Below are 21,467 nucleotides of genomic sequence, written 5' to 3' on the forward strand. Positions count from 1 at the left end.
AATTACCAAGGGGACTTGGAAAAGTTTGTGCATGGGGTATTTATAGAAAATGAAAACATGGAAACCAATTAGCTTCTTGGAAATTGTCCTCGGAGGTGTTTTCTCCATCTGTCAAAGCACACCCTTGGCCTCTTCCCACGCATTCCACGAGACCCCATCGGGACAGGGGTGTCTCACACTTCAGGATCTTTTAGGATCTGCGGGATGGGAGCTGTTCTCCAGAGAGCCACATCTCAGTGTGCCCGCAGCGGGGGGGTCCCTGCCAAGCCCTGAGGGGTCCCAGCAGGATGCGGGCGGATCCCGGCCAGGACACGGGACGATCCGTGCCAGGCCCCGCTGTGTCCCTGTCAGGATGCGGGCGGATCACAGCCGGGCCCCGGTGTGTCCCTGCCACGATGCGGGCGGATCCCGGCCGGGCCCCGGTGTGTCCCTGTCAGGATGCGGGCGGATCCCGGCCGGGCCCCGGTGCGTCCCTGTCACGATGCGGGCGGATCCCGGCCGGGCCCCGGTGTGCCCCTGTCAGGATGCTGGCGGATCCCAGCCGGGCCCCGCTGTGTCCCTGTCAGGATGCGGGCGGATCCCGGCCGGGCCCCGGTGTGTCCCTGTCAGGATGCGGGCGGATCCCGGCCGGGCCCCGGTGTGTCCCTGTCCCGATGCGGGCGGATCCTGGCCGGGCCCGGCTCGGTGCCGATTCCGGGATTCTCCCGGGCTAAAGGGCGGGGCCACAGGCGGAGCTCGGCGCGGGAAGATGACGTCACCCGCGCCGCCAGGAGCCGGCGGAGCGTTCCGCAGCACACGTGTTCCTGATGAGCACTTTAATTCCGAGCGCTGCTTCCTATTGGCCAGCGGGGTGATTGACAGATCGGCAGCCAACCACATGCCGCCATTCTCCTAGCGCAGCCAATGAAAGGCAGGGGGCGGGCGGCGGCGCCAAGCGTGCGGCTCAGTTGAATGTGCCGGGGCGGCGGCTGTGTGAGGTGCGTGTGGGACGGGCGGGGGGCGCAGCCCCGGGTCCCCTCGGGGTGGCGGCGGCTTCTGCGGGGTTCCCTCTGCCCGCACGGAGCTGCGGGAGGGGCGGGCAGGCAGGCTCGGTCTGGCCTGGGCTGGCCACATGCGCGGCGGTGGCTGAGGGGGCTGCGGTGTGCCCGGTGTGTGTTGGGTTGTGGGGGGGTTTGCGTTGGGATATGAGGAGGGGGGTTTGCATTGGGAAGCGTATCCAGGCTGGGGAGCGGAGCCGGGGCCCTGTGCAGGGCTGGCTGTGGGCTGGGTGCCCTCCCGGGCCGGGCACGGCTCTGCCTCACACGTGCCAGGCCTGGCTCCGCTATCCCGGCGGTGCCGAACCCCTCCTTTGGCACGTTGTGTTGTTTTGATGTGGGCCGTGTGGGTTGTTTTGTATTTCAGTGTATATTACAACGTAAATGTTTGTGATTGAGCGATATTTGCCTGTGTGGTGAAATTGACGCTGAAATTGGCATTGAAAAGTGGCGCTGAAAGTGACAGTCTTGGGGCACCTGGGGAAAGCCGCTTAAGTCAGGCGCTCTGGCAAGAAAAAGTTTGGAGTTACAACTAGACCTGTTTTCAGAGTGTTGTCTGCAACTCCTCGTCATGTTCCCCCCTCATTTCAGTCTAAAATTAAAGATAAAGCTAGTGAGACAATTATTCGAGCATAGCTTTACCCCATTAACCTATAGGAAAACAGAAAAACTTACAGTTTCACCAGAACTAGCGGTTCAAAACTGTTTAGTAATCAAATAGCCTTACATTTTGCACACATTTGCATATTAATGAGATTATTAACAGTCATGTGAATGTATTTTGAGATGATGGGGTGTTATCTGAGGTAGGCAGTTGATCAAACAGTTCACTCTGGTGTGTTCTAGCCTGCACAAAGCACAGCCTAAATTATGGGGAATTCCTACCAGGAATATCATTGAGGCATTTTCCACAACAGGGCCTCAGAGAACAAAAGGTGTGGAGATTCCTACAGGGGATTGGCATTTGAGTTTTACAGTACCCTAACTACAATGTATTCCTAAAGGAATACATGCAAATTTTCCAAAATTAATCCAATTTCAGTGCTGACATACATTTCATAGTTAGGTAGCCACAAAGAATTACCATACTTTTGCCACCTTACTATCTTTTGAGGCCTGTCTTTTTCACAACTTTCTCAAAACCCTCTAGTTTAATAGATTTCAGCACCATACCAGTGTAATTATAGTATAACTGTCTGTATACAAGACTGATATTTAATATTAAAAATAGTTCTAACTGTAGTTTGGTGGTTTCTGTTGCAGAACAGTGTTTTAGAATGCCAAAAATGATCGTGGAAAAAAAAGAAAAGAAGGCAGAAAAAAGAAAAAAGCTGAAGGAAGATGTGGCCCAAAAGGATGAGCTGGAATTGGAAGCCAAACCAAAGAAGAAGAAGAAGCAAAAGCTGCAGGTTTGGCTCTATAATTCATTACAAAGTGGTTTTATTGTTGCTGTAGATTCTGTTCTGAACATGAGTTGGATTCAGTTGCACCGATTCCTTGGATGCAGTATTCCTAGAGTGAAAGCTAAAAGGAAATGGTAAATTAAGTAAAATCTGTGTGCAATCAGAGCAGGCAGAGAGGTGATCTCTGTTTGTTTTGGGTGTTTCTGTGAAAAACAGAGGATGGATGTGGGTGAAAGGTGAACCAAGTGAGGAGCTGTCATATGGCAATCTCGGTGCAGCTTCAGCCTTCATGTGATCCTGAGTGCCTGGGAAAACATGAAAGATGTTTTCTTGGAAGTTCTCCTGGTTTTTGGACAGAATGTCAAGTGCCCAGAAGGTGTCAGCAGTCTCTTTGTATTCCTGAATGTTTTATGAATTATTTTATGAGAGTAAAATTAGCAATCTCAGTATGTTACTTAAGTAAGAACTTGGAATTGGAAGGGTTTTATTGAGGGTTGCTGTTGTTTTATTGTTGTAGTTTGTTTGGTTTGGTTTTTTAAGTGGTGGAAATCATGCATATTTCAAGGACAATTCAGTTCTGATATTCTTAGTGATTACTGTGGAATGAGGATCAAGGAACTGTAAAGCAATTCAAGAAGTAGAGAGGGAAAGCAGGTTTTTTTCCTCAGGAGTTCTTGAAGATCACCTCAAGAAGCCATGGTCTTAATTCTCTTATGTTTCCTGGCCTACCATAAAATATATGTGAAAGCTGCTTATTTCTTCCTTTATCATGGTGTGTGTAGCTCAATGGAGCTCATATAGCTAAAAATTAGTACTTATTTTATTTCAGCTCATTGGCAAGAACATATTTGAAGATCCTTTGCATTCATAAGTGTCTCTAAGTATTGCATTTAGAGTTTGGGAAATTTAATAGAAAAAAAAGCATTCTATTGGCAGAAGCTATTCAGAGGTCTGTACAGTTTTGAACTCAGCAGAAATGTTCCTAAGTAAGTAAAAAATACATCTTTGTCAAAGCAAAAATAGGAAATTTTGTCTTCATAGCTTCACAAGAGAGAATGTTTCTCTTTTCCTTTATATTATAGACTGTGGATTTGCTGTGTTCTAAATGAGTGAAAATAATTTTCCAGGACAAAACAGTGTGAAATTGAAATGTCAAAATGAGAATTTTATTGCCTGTGCCAGTCTATAATTTCATGTAAAACTGCCAAACAGCCAAGGTGAGCTTCAAGTCCTGGCTAGTGGGGCCTTTTTGGACCATCTGATGTCCAGTGTTCAGTTCTCAGAACGCCCAGATGAGTTTTGAGGGCTGTGCAGACTGCAGGACTGTGAAAGAAAGAGCAAAGAGTAAAGGAAAGAGGAATTCTTAATGCTGTTAGGGAGCACCACTAAGCACAACAGTTCTTGGAATCATAAAAGTTGATGCCAGTGGGTGGCTTGAACATGTATATAGTGTGTTTTAGGGAATGCCATAAAAGGTCCATGACAAACCACTTCTTGGCATCAGCTTTATAAACTGTAACTGTTGATAGAGGAAAGTCGAAGTTAATAGAACCCTTCTTTTTTTTTTTTTTTATTTTAGTTTTGAAATAACTGTTGAGAATGAAAAATGTGAGGCAGATCTTAAACAATTTTACTTGAGAAGTGGTTAAAAAAGTTAATTGCTTGGCAGTTTGGTGGTTCCTCAGTGTAAGTACTCCCAGCTTTGTGTGAAATGCTTGGTTAAGGCGCACTGGCATTTTTGCTTTAAAGGGATTTTGGTCATCAAATCTTGTCAGCATGGAAAGTGTAACAGAGAGCAAGGTGAAACTGCTCTGTGGGAACAGGAAGATCACGAGGGGCTCTGGGGCTGTGCTCAGTCAGTGAATGGTTCCAAGTAAGAAATTTGGAGCAAAAGTTAGGCAACTGCTGAGGAGGTTTATTCCGCACCTTTACTTACTTTGATTTCTGTTACTTTAAAATAAGCTGGAATTTTGCTAGATCTACAGGAATTGTGACTCATGGTGCCTGCATTCTGATGAGCTGTGATTGATTTTTAATGCAGTAACTGAATTAAAGGAAACTCTTCCTGGCATTCTGAAAGTAAGGGTGGGAGGGCTCCAGTTTTTCCTAAGGAGTCTCATGTGTGGCAGAAAGAAGTCAGAGGTTTTGGTGGGACAGAAGTTTCACTGGTTCATTAAGTCATGTTTCTGTGATTTACTTTTTTTTTTTTTCAATTCTAGTACAACAAATTTCATCTCCAAAGTGGAAAATACAAATGTCTAATTGATTTTGTTATAGAGCTGGAGGCAGGTTGAGGTGTGTTTTCAGTGTACACTGATCATTCCTTCAAGAAATTTATTTCAAAAATTCTTACCAGCCTTAGACTAAGGCATTTTTCCTTGGAACAGCTTGACCTTTCAGAGTAATCTTGATGTTTTATTGATTTTCATCTACTCAATTTCTTCTGTTTACACTAAATAGCAATAAGCAATTCAAGCCCAATATGAATGTTTTCGTGAGTGATCTTAGAACCACACAGCTGTAAATAAGACATCTCTAGTGGAGCTGAGTTTTAGAGTTTAAATAAGTTTAAAAACTTAATTCAGCCTTTCAGGTTTTTCTGACTGATTCTCCTAATGGTACTGTTCTATTTACCTACTTGAAACAATCACACATATTAAACAGATTTTTTTTTTTAATCACTAGACAGAAGTTTTACATTTTTAATAATGACATTTATAGTTTGCTAACACACTTATATGAATGTTATCTTATATGCTAACATATGTTGATGAAATGGAAATGTGCTGTTAATGAACAATGCTAATTCCCCAGATGGGATCTAAGCAGACCTCTATCAGAGTGTTTAAGTTGTTCCTTTCACACTGTAACATGGGTATGATGAAAAGAGATTTAAAATGTGCTATCTAGACTGGTGTTTGAAGTTGGCTATTGGCTTCGTAGGTAACAACTGCCTGATGGATCTTTTTTGAAAAGTTGGTTTTGTTTCAGTTCTCTGGAAAAAAATTTAAGAAGATTGCCATATTGATAATGTGTCATCCTAAAATAACAGAACCCTTGGAAGTGTTTCTTTGCAATTACCCCTGTTTTGCTTCTGATTGTGGATTTCTCCCGACTTATATCTGCCCCAATGGCACAAAGCTTTCTGGAGCAGCAGTCCTGCCAGGTGCAGCTGTGTAGGTAGGGAACGACGAGTGGCAGCTTTGTTTCCCTGGGCTGTTTGAGTTCTGCCCAGAGTGAGTTCCCACTGTGTCAAAGGATTTGTCATTTACGGGCAGCTCTCGTTGCTGCAGTGCTGTTTGCAGAGCTGCTGGCTTTCTGCAGAACAGTAGGGAATTCTTTCAGAACAGAACATCTCTTAGGCAAGATTCAAAATTCGTAATCCATAGAAAACAATATTAATTTCCTGTTCCTTCCCAATTTAGTCTAGTGAATGTTGTAACTTCAGGGAAAATGACGATGACTAAGGGAAGATGGATCTTTATAAATCAAATCCCCTTGTTCATGGTGGAAGGGTACTTTAGGTAATGCTCATACAGCCAGTGGGTGTTTCCTTGTACTTCCTTATCTCCAGCATTGCAAGTGCTTGGAGGAGGAGGAATCAACATTTTCCTCAGATAAAGGCAAGATCAGTGGGAAAGGAATTTAATTTCTGAGATTCCATACAGATACTACAAACAATGGCAAATAAACAAGTAGCTCATAATGTTTCTTTCATCAAAGTGTGCAGGTGCCCAAACAGTAAGATTTGTTTACTAAATGGAAAAAGGCAAAATTTGTAAAGAAAGGGTTTTTCTGTTTGGCTTTCTGGAGGTTATCATAAAGAGTAATATAGAATACTTAAGCTGCAAAGCAAACCACAAAAAAAAAAAAAAAAAAGATTCTTTAAAATCACTGTTTGGTTGGAAAACACTGAAAATTTGTTTAAGTTGTGGAGAAAAACATTTTGGGTATGAGCTTGGTGGAATAACTGGGAATACTACTTTGATGTGATCTCTAATTCTGCTTGTAATCAGGTAACTGGGGTAGTAATTTGAATGTTTAATGAATGCAACCCAGACATTGGTGCACACTGATCCAGCAGATACTGTAAAGCTATCATCAGACAGTGTATTTATTTGTTTGACAACCCACTAATTCATCCCAAAGCCTGTTCTTGAAATAATGAGTTGTGGATGATTTGCAAACAAACTCAGTAATCCTTTATTGTTCCCCTAATTTATTTTTCTAATTAAAGGGAAGCTTATCTTGTAGCCATCAAAATAACTTGGTTTATATTTTCCCATCCTAAAAAAATGCCGTGAAGTTAACAACTTAGTGTGATGTTGCAGGATTTTCTTCTGGTTACCAGGCCACCAATATTAACTGTATTTTATATACATTAAAAGTATATTTTGGAAACTGCATTGCAATTCCACTGTCCACTCTTCCTGCACTTCTTTGCTTTTGCTGTACTTGCTTCATCCTCTGTTGTAAGCATTAGTGTTATCTGAGGTTATTGATTTTTGTTCAAGGAATATGTAAAAATCTTTAATATTTAAATTAAATCTTAAATATTAAAATAGTCAAAGAAAAAAAAAAGGAAATAACTTTTCAGAATTTATTTTATTTAGCATAATATCCTAAAATAAAAATCTCATCTCATACTGGATTTTTGGACCAATTTTGAAGTATCTTTAATATGCAAATAGAGTTTTGTCCATGTTATGAAGAGAAGATGACATAATCTTTGATCTTCCCCCATCCCTCCATCTCCCCTGTGCCTTGATGGAAGGATACATCAGCAGAAAGCAGATTCCCAGAGATCAAGGGGGAATGGGAGCTGTTTCTCAAAGTGGCCAAGTTAAATGGCAGGATGGATGTTATTGTGCTGGGTTTTGTCAGTCTGTAATTAAAATATTGGGCCTATTTCTCTTTGCTTTGGGCTACCTTTCAGTTGAATGTTTATTTTTGGGTTATTTGTTTGGGGTTTTTTTACTTGCATAAAGAGACAAGCTTGCTGGCCCACTGGCTCTCAGTGCCTCTCTGTATGGTGGCCTTCTGAGATTTATAGGAAATAATTACAAAGCTCTAAATCCATGTGGCAGTTATGGCTTACTCTGTGACATCTTGTTTGGTTTATCTGCTTTCTTATCTATGCAATATTTCTCAAATTAGGAAAATTTAAAAAAAAACAACTGACCACAAAACAACAAACTTTGAGGGCAGCTGGTTATGGGACTGAAACATTTGTTTCCTGCTAGCACTTCTTCATCTGAATATTGATAGAGTTGCTTCCAATTATTTTATTAAATTAACCATACATTTATTTATTTTAAAAAAGGGGGTAAATTTAATTGTGGCACCCATGTAGTGTTTATAGAGAAAAGTAGGCCTTCTGTAAACAGACATGTCTAAGAAGGTATAGAATTGTGTCTGAAATATGGATATGCATAGATTAGGCTGAATAATTTTACATTCCTTTGAAAATTATTTTTGTAATGGTACGAATAGATTTCCCAGGAAAGAGTATTCACAGCTGGGAAAACAGTTGCTACTTTGAAGATGGTTTTCCCAGGCGAAAGGCTCACGTCCCCAACTGTGTTTGGTATAAACAATATGTGGTGTATTTCTTACTTGTGTTTGGAGGAATTGTGCATTCTTCATTGCATATTAGCCAACAAGAGTTTCATGCTAATTCTGGGTATTTGCCTTAATCTGTCTCCATTCAAAGTTAATTCCCTACTTTTATTAATAAAGCCAGGGTATTAAATTGATGGGGAGTTTGGTGGTGAAACAGAACTGTCCCTTCTTTGCTGCTAAGAGGGGAAATTCTTCCTTCTCTGCTTGGAGCACGTACTTGCTGTTTCCTCTCAGCCCTCATTCTTTGCTTGCTGGTGAGACCTTCCTTGCTGGCTCTTGTTGGATTTCCAGTATAAATCCTTGCTTTCCTGCCTTAACTGCAAATATCTTAACAAAATTGAAATTCAGGACAGGATCCCACTTGTGGGTTGAATTTCTTGAGTGTTCAGTTGTTGAAGATCTGCTTGACCGTGTCAGCCAGCTCCAGTCCAGTGAGAACACTGTTTTCTTCCCTTTTTCAATGATAATTTTATTCTGGTTCTGTATTGATGACTTCTAGCTCCTCATAGAGAAAGGCATCATCAATGAAAATTGCTGGAAAAGGCCCAAATTGTTGAATATAGAAAACTTGGCACAAAACCTCAAAATACATGTAGCTTTAGTTAAAAAGAAGTCCTGTTAACATGTTTGAATTTGCAAAATGCATTCACTTGGCAAGAAATTAACTTGTGAGCTTGACAGGATGTTTGCTGCATTCTGATACAGGATAAAGAACAGAGAAATGGGCATTCAAAGGCAATTATACTTGACAGGGCTTGAAACTTGGAAGTATGTATAGCATAATGTATTAATGCAGGCCTGATTCTTGTGGGTTTGTTACTTCCTCTTTGTTGCTCTTTGTTTTGTTAATGTTAATTGGCTCAAAAAACATAAAATGGCACAGATTTGGATATTTAAATTGTGCTTATTCTAAAAATCAGCTCAAAAACATAAAATGGCACAGATTTGGATATTTAAATTGTGCTTATTCTAAAAATCAGCTCTTGATGTCCTTGATGAAATGCTGCTGCTTGTTTAAACAATGTGGGAGTCTGGCATAATGATTTTTATAAAATATGACTTTTTGTGTGTTGATGAAATAGATTCAAAAACTTAAAAAACCCCAATGTTTTGGTGCAGATAAAAGGGGGGGTGATGGCTGCTTGTGTAGTATGAATGAGAAATGAGATGTTTTCTCATTCAAAATGCCTTCTGTGTTTAGATGCAGTATTGTGAAGCACATGGAAAATCAGTGTATATTTATGTATGTTAATAAATTACAGCATAGATAAAATGGCTCTTGGGTATTAGATCAAAGCCACACAGATTAATAAATACTTGGAAAATGCTTGTCTGTTACATCCAACAAATAATTAGAACAGAAAATTAATCTTTTGACTTTTAGAACCTGCCTGAAATATTGAGGGTACAAGCATGAAGGTATTTGACAGGGAGACCAGACTGTCTTTGAATGCATTTACCTATTTCTAATTGAATCCCACAGGAGTTCTGTAGGACATCAAACAGAAGATCATCAACCAATGTTTTATTAAATTTCTCAACATTATCTTAATAATTTGGATCTGTAAAGCAGGCTATTGCAAATAGCATCTACATAAGGGCAGACAGCTTTTCCTACCATCTCAGAGTTTGGAAGATGTCAAAGCTGTTCAGAGAATGTACTGAGGGCTTAGAGATGCATTGCTTAAAAAGGAGCAGAGTGGTTATGTAAAGAGAAGAGAAAATCTAAAGTATCTGTGGAAAATACATGCTTTTAGGTACTGTCATTCCATCCTACCTTTACATTGTGGATTGAATCCTAAAGGGGAGTTGTTAATCCTTACCCACTTGAAAAATAACTAATTGGTTACAGAACTGTTGTACTGAACTGTAATACAGAGGTCATTGAAATTGGTCATGGGCTTTTTGTGAAATTAGGAGCTCTCATGCACCTCACTAGCTGATTATTTTTTCCAATTACCTTTGGAATAGAAAGTTTTTCCTATTTTATTATGAAAATCCCATGTTCTGTGGCTTTCAAGCTTTTACTTCAAAGACATCTTTTAATAAACTCGTGAAGTAGGGTTTTTTTAAATTGTAAAATTTACCATCCTTTGCTTAAACTATGGTTGTCTTCTCTACATTTGTCTAGATTAAGTCATGTTCTAGTTTGATCTTAGAATAGGAGCAGCCAACTGTCCTGGTCAGATGGGTTTTGGAATAAAATCTCTGGCCAAGATCCAGAAAGTCTCACACAGTGAGAGTCAAGAAGAGCACAAATCAGCAGGGTCAGTTTTCCATGGGTCCTCATGCACTCCTTGTTTTGGGCTGAGGATGCTCAATGGATATTTGGGTTATGTGTCAGTTCCAGCAGCACCTCTGCCAGCAGGGCTGGGCTTCTGATCCCACAACACCCAACAGTGTCACCCATCAGCAGGCAGCTTTAATTAGCATAAGAAAATAACATGTCACGTTTCTCACTCTACTAGAGAATGAGCTTGTAATACCAGAAGTAATTATTCTGACTTTGGAAGCCAAGCAAGTTTATAAATTAAGTTCCCCCACACATCACTGTCTGTGTCTTCTTCCCACCTCGACACTCAGTTGTCAGGTGGATATTTGGAATACTATCAGTTGTTTCAGTGAGCTGTTTCCTTGCTTTGCTTCTCAGTTTGCTGTCTGCACTTTACTCTGCAACACAAGAGTTAAAAGGTTTCTGTAGTCAGGTACAGGCTATTTCTCTTTTGTAGTTCTGAATGGAGAGAGAATGAAAGGAAGAAAATCTTATTTGCCATTATATTACAGTTTCTATTGAGGGAATGTCTGGGAAAGGAAGTATTTCTGCTGCTGAGGCAGAAAACAAATCTATCTCCAGCACTATAAGGCAATTCTGCCACTGAGTTCTTTCTGTAAAAATCGCCTTAACTCCAATTCTAAGGATAGTTTAACAATATCCTAATAATTTTCCTGTTTCTCTGCTATGTCTTTTTATCTCCCTATGGTTTTTTAAAGTCCTTCCAGAAAACACACTGAATGCAATTTGAAAAGGTCTTAAACCTCTTCAGTGGTTTTGCTTGCAGGTCAAGTGAACTGGGACTTGTAAGCAAAGCTGCTGCTTTGGAAAGGCTCACCCTGCTGCATTAAATATTTATTTTAAGAAGATAGGGTTTTACTTTTTGGTGGTGAACAACTCAGTAGGTTAGTAGGTTCTTCTAAACTCAAAGTTTAGAACTTTGAAATTTCTTGTATATACCAGTAGCAGACTGTTTGAACAATGTGAGAAAACAGGTTGGAAACTTAAAAATGGTTTTTATTGTGGAGGTTGAACAGTTTCAAAAGCCATCCTAAGCGTGCATGTGACTGTGTGAGACTCAGACAATCATCTTTATATTTGGTAGTGGTATTTAGTGGACTTCTGTAAAAGAAATGAAGTAGCATGTAAGAAAAGGAGTTGAAAGTAGAGCTGATCCTGCCCAGTCTGCAGAGGGCATTGCTCCTGTGTTGGCACCTTGGGTGGCTCAATATGCAGCTGTTTATTCTTAGCTCCTGCCTGTGTCATGCTGCTGTGTGATGGAAGTCCAAAAGGAAGCCCAGACCCAAGGGTTAAAAGTTTATTGTAATAAAAGTCACTGTGGAATAAATAGTTTGGACAATACTGTTGAAGAAAGAACACCTAAATTATAAATATAATTTATATTCAGATTTTCATATCTGGTGTCTCTGAAACAGCACAGGGCATGTACCACAACCTCCCTGACAGCAGAGCTTAAGGGTATAGGGGAAAGGTGCTCTGTGTGCATGTCTTAAAAATGACTTGTTCCCCATCACATGTTGTTCCTGTTTTACCATAAAAAAGAACAAATAAACAATTAATTTGACCCCATGCTCTTCTGTGATGAAAACTTTCAATGTTTGTCTGATGGTTGAATGGGAAAGGTAGGACTCAGGGTGAAAGGGAAGGATAGATACTGTCCCTTAAATTCAAATCAAGCCTTATCTTCGTTGTTTTCAATCAAAATCAAATTAATTCATTGCTTCACCTTCATAAGTAGCTATTAAAATTCAAACCTGTTTCTTCATACACTCACTTGTTTTTAGTTATGCAGAAACAAGTTCCAATGGAATTAATGATAATCAGGGTTGAACTTGACATGCTTTTACTTACGGTAAACCACTCTTTAACACATTTTTTATGTGACAATCCTAACCATTTAAAATTGTCCAGACAACCTTTTCCCTTTTGCAGCCTTAATAAACAGCTGAGAGAATACAGCAAAATCCTTACACGGGAAAAAATTCAGTTATACTCTAACACAACTTGATGGCTGGAAAAAAGATTAGAGCCTGCACTGTACAGGCAGTGAATTTTATTTGAAACAGATACTTAGTCTGAAATTCTACGGGCATTTTCTTGTAAAACTTTGTGCTCAATTTTTTTCAATGTTTGAAGGAAAAGGTGACTTTTGTTGCATCCTGCCCATCTTATGTCAAAGCCTTGCACAGAATCTGGGATCGCCTGACTCATTGATTCAAATTCTCTGTCACATGCCCTCCCATGCTGTAATGCTCTTCATAAATGAATCAAGCTTTATCTTTAGACTGACAGTCTTTGAATTTTTAAGCGGTGGATGTTGTGTCTGCACAGTTGGTATTTAGTGTATCTCCCAAAACTGTCAAAAGAATGCAAAGTTACAGCATCTCCTTAACATGTTAAAGAGGTCTCACATAATTCTTTTTTTCTCATATCTTTTTACACAGCTAAGGGAAGCTTTCAGTTGCATCAGGTCCAGACTGGTACTAGTTTGTGCTGTTTGCATTTATTTTGTTTCTAGATATTCAGTTATACCCTGTGCATTCAAGGCAGTCTTGTGCTAAAGTATTATTTTCAAAAGCAGTTAATGGTTTCAGGGATTTTTTGATTATTCCCTCTCTCCTCTTTTCTGTGAGCTTTTCCTAATACTAGACTTTTCATGTCTGGAAACTTTATGTAGAGTATTACAGCAAAGATTGTAAACAACTGTGATAAACAGGTTTTTAAATCTCATAGTTGTCATCAGTCCAGTGTTTTAGAAAGGCATATGGAATCTTTTCCTTCAACTTAGCAATGAAACAATTTGTGAGAGACCAGAGGTAAAAAAGTGAAGGAATTGTATAAAAATTCTTGCTCCTATTCCCTTTTTCCTCTACACTCTAGAAAAGGTTTTATTTACTTATGTTCTGTGATTATGTTCTTTGAAATTAAAAAAAAATGGCACATCAAGCTGAGATCCTTTTGGTGCATGGATAAGCCATATCAGCGAGTTATTGGAAGATGCTGGCTTGCAGAAAACATGTTGTGTACATAAACACATGGAAGTTGTATAACATTTCTGTAAATATTACTTTGTACAGAGTTACTGTTTAAAAAAAAAAAAGCTTTGGGAATAAGTGTGCAGTTTTTTCAGCTGGGAGAGTGCTTTGCATTTAAAGTAAGAAGTATGTTTAAATTTAGTAATTTCAGGCACAGTTCATAAGCCTGTTCCAAAATATCAGCAGTAGGGAACCCATCAGGTACTTGAGGTTTGTAATTTGGTTTTAAACATGCAATAGGTTGTTTCAGGTTGAGTAAACGGTGTTTTCTTAATGCTGTGGTAATCTGGTCTTTCCTAAATTTCACTGTATATTACTGAATAAGATCACTTAGAAACAAACTACTTTGGAGGATGCATGAGCAGGCATTTGCTATTGCTGTTTGTTTATTATTATAAGCTTCTGCACAAAAACTTTCTTGAGTTGTGTTCTGCAGGGGTAGCAGAAAGGCTTCTACCATAGACTTGTATTGGAAGGAGGCAGGAGGAGAAAGGATCTTATTCCTAAAAAACCAAAATAATCAACACCTGCAATTGGGAAAGTGTATTCCTGCCACCCCAAATAAGTTTTTTTATTCGTGACAAGTGTCACAATTGCACAAACCTAATACATCTGTAAGCTCAAGATGTGTCTGTCTTCTCAGAATTGCATTGCCAAAACAATTATCCCTTCCTTCAGCTGGGTGTTGTCTGAAATAGCCATCTTTACTGGTGTGGTTAATGTCTATTGGCAGTCCACAGGACCTGAGTAATTGTGGCTAAAAGTACTGAGGAAAAAGGGTGTGTGTGATGCAGCACAATGGTGGGAGATAACTTACTGTATTTTAGCAACTTGTTCTCTGCTTGCATCTGTCTTGAGAGGAGATTTGCTTGGTGTTGTGCAGAGAGGATGGAACTAAACACGTTTTTCATTAGACTGTGATTAGCAATCACTTGGAAACAATCTGCAGTTGCCTCAGACTCCACAGTGCTGCTCCTGTTGGAGCTGCAGGAATATCCAGCTATCTATTTCAAATTCAGCCATCATCGTCTTGTGGCCTTTCTGTTTATAGGTCAAGTCTTCTGTGGCCAAAGCTTCCACTAAGAAGCTCAAGATATTTCATGAGAAATATGAATGGAATCATCATTTTCACTGTTTTCTTTATTGCTTTAGTAGCTTTAGTCATTGTTTTAAAGGTCTACATTTAAAATCCTTTAAAATCTGTTACTGTGCTAATTAATTAATGTATGACATTTGAAAATAGGATAGAACATCTTATTCTGCTGAGTTCTGGTGCTTCAGTCAATAAGCACAGAAGTGAAATGAGTTTGTTCACTTAAGAGATGCAGCAAGTGATATTTTAATGATCTTGCACACTAATCTCTAGGAACTTTATAGCTTCCTCTGAACAAGTCCAGGAGTAACCTGTGCTAAACATCAATCAGATTTACAACCCAATTATTTGCTAGAAGAAAAGAAACACTATTGTTTTCCAGTAAGTGGTGCTATCATTTGTTTGCTTAGTATAATTAATCTTCAAATGATCAAAGCGTCTAAAATGTATCTTACAATTTTGAAAGGCTGGGTTTCTGAAAGTGGGATGGGTGTGCTTGCAGTTCAAATCTGATAATCACACTCTCCATTACATATGGTCTTCCTTCCTAAAAATGGAGATTTCTGTCACTCTCACAAGCAATATCTACACAATATCTACAGTATCTTTTGCAGAAAGTGACGCTTCCTTAAAAATCACAGCATTTTGTTCTGGAATGTGAAGAGATTTTGTGCAATGTGCACTCAGATCTGAAGGCAGGTGTGAATGTACACGATGTTGGCGTACTTTTGACAAAAAGGCCAATTATGTTTGTTCTGAGAGAGATCATTGGGGTCAATCCTTAAAAGACAGAATGAAGCACTACATTTTGCTTCTGTGAAGATCTTTGAGATGAGCACTACAGTTACAGATGATTTTGGTTTTGATCAAGTACTGATGTAAACAGTAGATTACATTTAGAAGACAAAAACTCATCACTGTGCTTGATTATATTAAGATCAAAAACTTAATCATGGAAGACATGCTGGAATACAGTGACGATAGTACCATGTACTTCTTGTAAGCAAAGTAATTCATCTTAACATGTTTGGGTGAAAAAAAAATCAATGTTTTCTGCATCTCCACATCAATATGTTGTAATGATTTTTCCTCACTGTTACGGCAGCTTCATTATTTCAGTGGAAGTACCTTATATACACCAGCAAAGTATCATCTCTGATAATCAGATTACATCTAGAGTCTTCCTAAGTTGATAAAATTTTCTCTTATATTGTCATTTATATATGTATAATACAAAATAAAGCTTCTTCAGTGCTCAGCTTTTAATAATCCTGTTCATAATTAAATATAACTCTGACTAAAACATATTCTTCTACATTAAAGTCTTGTCATAAAAACATTTTGAATATAAACCTTCAATACTCAATAGAGCGATACAATATATATATACACACACACACACAAATGCACTTTTTTTCTGTTAGTAGCAAGCATTTTGTTCACTATTTGCACAACTTCACAGTCATATGTTCTTTACAATGCCACTAAATCAGACTTCTGATTGCTCATTACTGTCAGGAATGACAGACGTTAGGGCAGCCTGACAGAAGCGATGCAATGTTGACATTTTTGTTTTCTGTTCAATGTACAGTCGCAGTTTGTCTCTGAAGGTTTCCCCCAGAAAGCTGTAAATTAAGGGGTTCAAGCAGCTATTAGAAAAAGCTGCTAGGTTCACAATATGTCCTGTTAAAGGATAATCATGCCTGAAGGATGGGCTGTTTGAGGAGACGGGCTCGCTTTTCCTCTGGAGAAGTTGGACGCTAATGAAGACGTTTTCAGGGAGCCAGCAGATAAAGAAAACCAGGACAACAACAAAAATCATGCGCAGAGCCTTCTGTCGCCGCAGCCGGAGACTCCTGTGCTTGTGTGCTTTTATAAGGACTCGAACAATTAATGAGTAACAAAGACCGATGATCACAAAGGGGATAATAAACCCCAGGGTTATCTCTAGCCACTGGATTTCTTTTACATCTGCAAAACAGAAATAGACCTCTCCGGTGTGCTGTAAGTGCACGGCTGTAAATGGGACTAGAGCTGCCGAAATGGATGCCATCCATATGAGCCCACAGCTCAGTCTAGCGTGCTGCATAGTGCGAAATAAGTTGGATCTCATTACTTTGGCCAGGGCTAGGTATCTGTCAAAACTCATCCATGTCAGAAAGAAAATGCTGCTATACATGTTGATCTGAAGGAACAAAGACATAAAGGTACAGATGATGGTGATATCGTAATATTTTTCATCAAGATTAAACACCTCAATGAGAGAATCGGCCACTAGAATGAGATCAGCCACTGCCAGGTTGATGAAGTAAAGGTCTGGGATTGTCATTTTTTCCCGAAAGCTAATGTTGACAACCAGTATCAGAATGTTTCCCACAAAACCGATAGGAAAAAGGAATATTGTGTAAAGACATGATAAGAAAAGGCCAATAACATATTGTTGGTGTTCTGATTTATCGGCTAATCTAGAGGATATGCTTTCGTTACACAAATGGGATCCATTCAGGTTAAAAGTTGTGCTGTTACATATAACAGGTGATACTGAGGCAGAATAAGTTTCCATGGTTAAAATATCTGCAGAAAAGATGTTAGTAATCACAGTTTAATGGCAATACCAAAAAAATCAGATTTTTGGTTGGTTTCAACTGAATTCTTAGTAAGCATTTTTGGTTGGAATTGAAAAAGGTACAGACTTTTGTATAGGAAATTAAAATACTTTAAAAGTCAAATTAATTAGACTTAAAACTGACTGAAATATACTACAAATAGTGAATATCTTAATTTGTTTTACAGGATGCTATATACATTTTAAATGAGAGAATTTGCAGTTCCTGTATGCCTTAAGATCATGTAGGAATCTTTTTACCATGGTGGTACTTGGATCTCTTTAATAAAAGCTTTTCAGCAGCAGTGTTCCTTCATGCAAGTTGGAAGGCAGTGGAATTCTAGCTCCATTTGTTTTCTTTTAATAATCAATGAACATCCTTGGACCTGCAATTTGCAAATGGAAAACGATTAATCTCATATTCCAGCACTGTTCCATGTGCCATTAGCTTCTGCTAACTTCAATCACAGCCGAGGTTGTGGAAAACATCATGTTCTAATATGCATGCAAAGGTTCACTTAAAAGAATTTAAATTTGTTCTAGATCAAAATACCATCATGAGGGCAAGTCTGTTAAAATTATGTGTGCCCGTCAGGGTTTCAGTATTAAAAAAATGAAGAAATACAGAGAAATCCAATGAGTGACTTTAACCTAATATAGGAAAACTGTATTTTTAAATATATATACATAGATATTTATTTTGTCAGCTTGTAAGAGTAATAAATAGCAGAGTCTGTGGCTGAGAAGGCAACAGAGATGAAAAGCAGTTGGTTCCTGCTGCTTTCAGTGGGAGGGAAAGGCAGATTTTAGAAATGAAGGTAATACAAGCAGCATATTGATTTACACCAACATTATTATACTCAGTTTGTTTTCTGTTGTAATTTATTAACTTTCACTGACTTCCAGGTAGTAATGGAAAATAACCAGTTATCAGATTTGTTTACTTCTAAATGTTGAATGTTATACACTTGAAGCATTGCTAGAAGTTTATTTAAAAAAAGAAAGAGCCAAACAAAAAACACCCCAAACAAATAAAACAGCTAGGCAATTACAAACCAGGTTATTTTGTGCTAAGTTTTAAATCTTTTAAATTGCTTTAATCTGCATCTTACTGTCAAACCATTGACTTTTTTTTTTTTTTACATGAAAATATATATTTTTAAATTGTTTGCTAGTAAAATTCATGCATATTTCCACATTTTGATGACTTAAATCCTGCCAGTGTGCAATCTGGGGGAGGAAAGAGATCACTGGTGGAGTAGGAGGGTTAGAGTAGTTTTAGTCAGAAATACAGCTCTGAGTTTGCTTCAATGTATTCAAGTAATCAGAAATAGCTACAGATACTTAAATAACGATACAGGTTCCAGAGCTTGTTTTTAATAATGAAACAGGTATAAGTTCCCAGTACCTGTTGCTGTGTTTTGAACCATTTTAATCGTGTAAATCTTCATGCAAAAATATCCATATGAAATTGTGCTCATTAGAAGGTTCAGTGTTTGTTTCAAGCAGCTGTGAAGTCAGACATAAACTGTTGTCTTTATGTAACAGCCTTTTATTTGTGAACAAGGCAGTAAAACAGATTTAAATACAATAAATGATAAGTTAACAGCCTGAGCAATTGATTTTAAAAGGTCCGTAGGTGGTCAGATTTTAATTACATCTGAAAGGCTGCCAAAAGCCAAGCAATTAAAAGCATTACAGGTAACTATGTACTGTGAAACACTTTATTTTACCTTAATTCCATTTCTCCCGAGCTGGTTCTCCTGCAGACAGCAGCAGGCTGCTCCTTGCTGGGTGCACACGTAATGGATGTGCCAACTTCCACTGTCCTCTCGGAAAAAAACTTGCTTTTAGGTGTGCAGAGCTGCAGTGGGTGCCACCTGTTGATGATTCAGCAGTAAAAACAAAAATCATATAAAAGTCTTTTTCTGCTTTAAAACTTATGAAATAAAGGAGAGTTTACAAGAGCAAAATGCAGATCTTGCTGCTTGTCCTTGGCAATAAAACAAGCTTTATAGATTCCCAGGGTTGCTCTAATTTGTGTGCAGTTGAAGTGCTGCTGAACAGCCTTATAAGGCTAGAATTAACCCTGTTTCTGCTGGTTTCTTTTCTGCTACAACTACTCAAACATCTTTCTCTTGTATTTGTCAGTTTTATTTTGCCAAATTGCACCCTCCTTTCTGCCTCTGGTGTTATTTTAAGTTTTATAGTCCGTTCAAATCTAGAGCTCAGCTGAACAATAATTAAGAGATTTATTTGCGGATTGCAAGGAAGCATATTTTACGTAGATATAAAGCAATTATTTCTGTTATTTGTGCTGTTTTTTAAAAGCCTCTGGGCAATCTAAAGGGAAATATTGGATTGAAGGCATCAAGCATCTGAGAAGGGTCATTTGCTAAACAGAGAAGATAATTTTCAGTTTTCCTACCTTCATGTCGATCCCATTTTGTCTGTATTTAAATTTTCAGGTGTATGTTGTCATTCTCTTACTTCTTAAAATTGCTCAGCTCAAAATCACATGGAGGAAATAAGCTTACCCTACAGAGAATGAAGAGCCTCAGTTTTGCATGAAACACCAGTGTTGCAGGTGGAGTTTTGCATTTCATCTGCAGGGGGTAAAAAAACCTACTTGACGTTTCAAGTAACACCACCTACTGGTGGCAAACTCTTAGAATGGGAAGAAAGTCAAAGCTTCCTCATCAAAGAGCAATATTTTATTTGTGACAGTTGCTTTCTGTGGTTATGTTGATCTGACACCTGAATGCTCAGTGCTGTGAGTGGCTTTGCTGCAGCATTCTGCTGCTGCTGGAATGAGATGAATGGGATCTCAGCATTTAGGACTTCAAGAAGACAGTGTGACAGTTTCAGAAGTGTGGAGTAAGCAATTAACATGTGATTATAATGAATGTATGGCACCAATTACAGTGGTCAAATATCTTTAGGTTACAAAGGATCTCTCTGCAGGAAAGTGAAGCAGAGATTCTTTATGTGAGTGGCTTTGGAAGCAGAAGCCCTCTGCCTTCATTGAAGCAAATACATTATTTGCTGCTTTTTCTGCAACACCTAGGAATATAGGAACAACAACTGTGCCTAGGAATAGAGGATTTTGGCAGTGCTATTAAAACAGTTTTTAAAGATGTTCTTGCATGATGGCTTTTGGTAAATAGTTTTTGAATCGGTTATTATTTAGATCAAAAGAGTCTTTGCGCAGATTGGTGCTGGTAAAGTTTTTTTGAACAGAAGATTTCCACTGTGTGTGGAACGGAGTGTTTTAATACAGGGTGATAAGGACAGAGCCTAAAGTGTTTTGCTTTGAGATGTGTACAAATATGATTGCACTGTAGGACTGGAATATTGTAAATGTTGGAAAAATCTTGTGATACCAGCTTTGAAGGTCTTAATTTTTTGCTGTCATAAAAGAACAGGATTAAAAAGAGTCTTTATTGTTGATTGTTGATCATGTGGTTTTGCTGTACTTAGTTCTGTCCTTCAGAGCTGCCACTGATCTTGCAAGGGCCTGAAGGATTTTTTACTTTTCTTCATGTGTAATGTTCACTTCTGGTTGTCCGTTGTTTGTTATTATGGGGGCTTGGATTTGATAATCAGCTGGTCTGTCTGTCCTTGCTTGTCTAGCTGTGAAGATCAGCTGATTTACTACTAAAATACATAATTCTGAATGATAATTTTCTTGTTTGAATTCATGGTGAGAAATATGTCACTTTGCCGTACTTCCAGAGCTATGAGGAAATTCAAACGACCTATGAAGTACTGTTTTCTGTGCTGTGAAGAACTGTGCAGCATGAGAGATCATATTTAGTATTATAGTAATTTTGTATATTATTATATTGTAATTAATGAGTTCTGGATTTCTCTAAATATTTTGTGAGATGATTGTGCGAATCCTCGGAATCCTGTTTCCTAAAACAGATCCCAACATTTTCAGGCCCTTGTTTATGCAGTCAAATTATTATTATTGATTAATCTATCTTAATCTCAGTGTTTGTAATTTCCATATTCCATAAAATACTTGAAAATATAGCAGCTGCTGAACATTGTACTTTTGCTCTTTCCCTGTCAGTATTCCCCAGGACTTTACAGTGACTGCCTTAATGATCCATGGTCACAGCTGTGACAGCGTTGAGTCTTAAAGCTTCACCTGTCTTACCTTCCTGTGATTGTTGCTGAGAAAATCTGTGAAAGCAACTGGTGCAGTAGCATTTGTATAATGTCAGAGCTCAGTAATCCAGCATTTAGAATTTTCCTGGTTTGTTTTTAGGTAGCAGTCAATGTGTAAAGCTCTGTAAATGTCTCAGTAAACATGTCTAACACCAGAGAGCCTTTCAGAAACACTGGTGCAGTTGTGATGTACTTAAGTGCACCAA

The 21,467-nt window shown here is 38.7% G+C and overlaps 2 protein-coding genes across 2 annotated transcripts in view; one reads left to right on the top strand and one right to left on the bottom strand.

Annotated features, from left to right (window-relative positions):
• Nucleotides 1-911: 911 nt before the first annotated feature.
• Nucleotides 912-21,467, top strand: part of C16H7orf50 (chromosome 16 C7orf50 homolog) — a 119,822-nt gene continuing 99,266 nt past the window's right edge. The window contains exons 1-2 of the mRNA XM_058035226.1: nt 912-977; nt 2,298-2,443. Of these exons, the coding sequence (XP_057891209.1) occupies nt 2,312-2,443 (132 nt within the window). The 5' untranslated portion in view covers nt 912-977; nt 2,298-2,311. The remainder of the gene's footprint in view (nt 978-2,297; nt 2,444-21,467) is intronic.
• On the bottom strand, nt 13,850-19,096 carry GPER1 (G protein-coupled estrogen receptor 1). Its single transcript, XM_058035223.1, has 2 exons — nt 18,819-19,096; nt 13,850-17,471 (listed from the first exon to the last, which is right to left on the bottom strand). The coding sequence occupies exon 2, from the start codon at nt 17,041-17,043 to the stop codon at nt 15,970-15,972; it is 1,074 nt and encodes a 357-aa protein (XP_057891206.1). The 5' UTR covers nt 17,044-17,471; nt 18,819-19,096; the 3' UTR covers nt 13,850-15,969.

Source organism: Melospiza georgiana, chromosome 16, assembly GCF_028018845.1.
Source record: "Melospiza georgiana isolate bMelGeo1 chromosome 16, bMelGeo1.pri, whole genome shotgun sequence".
NCBI classification, from domain to species: Eukaryota; Metazoa; Chordata; class Aves; order Passeriformes; family Passerellidae; genus Melospiza; species Melospiza georgiana.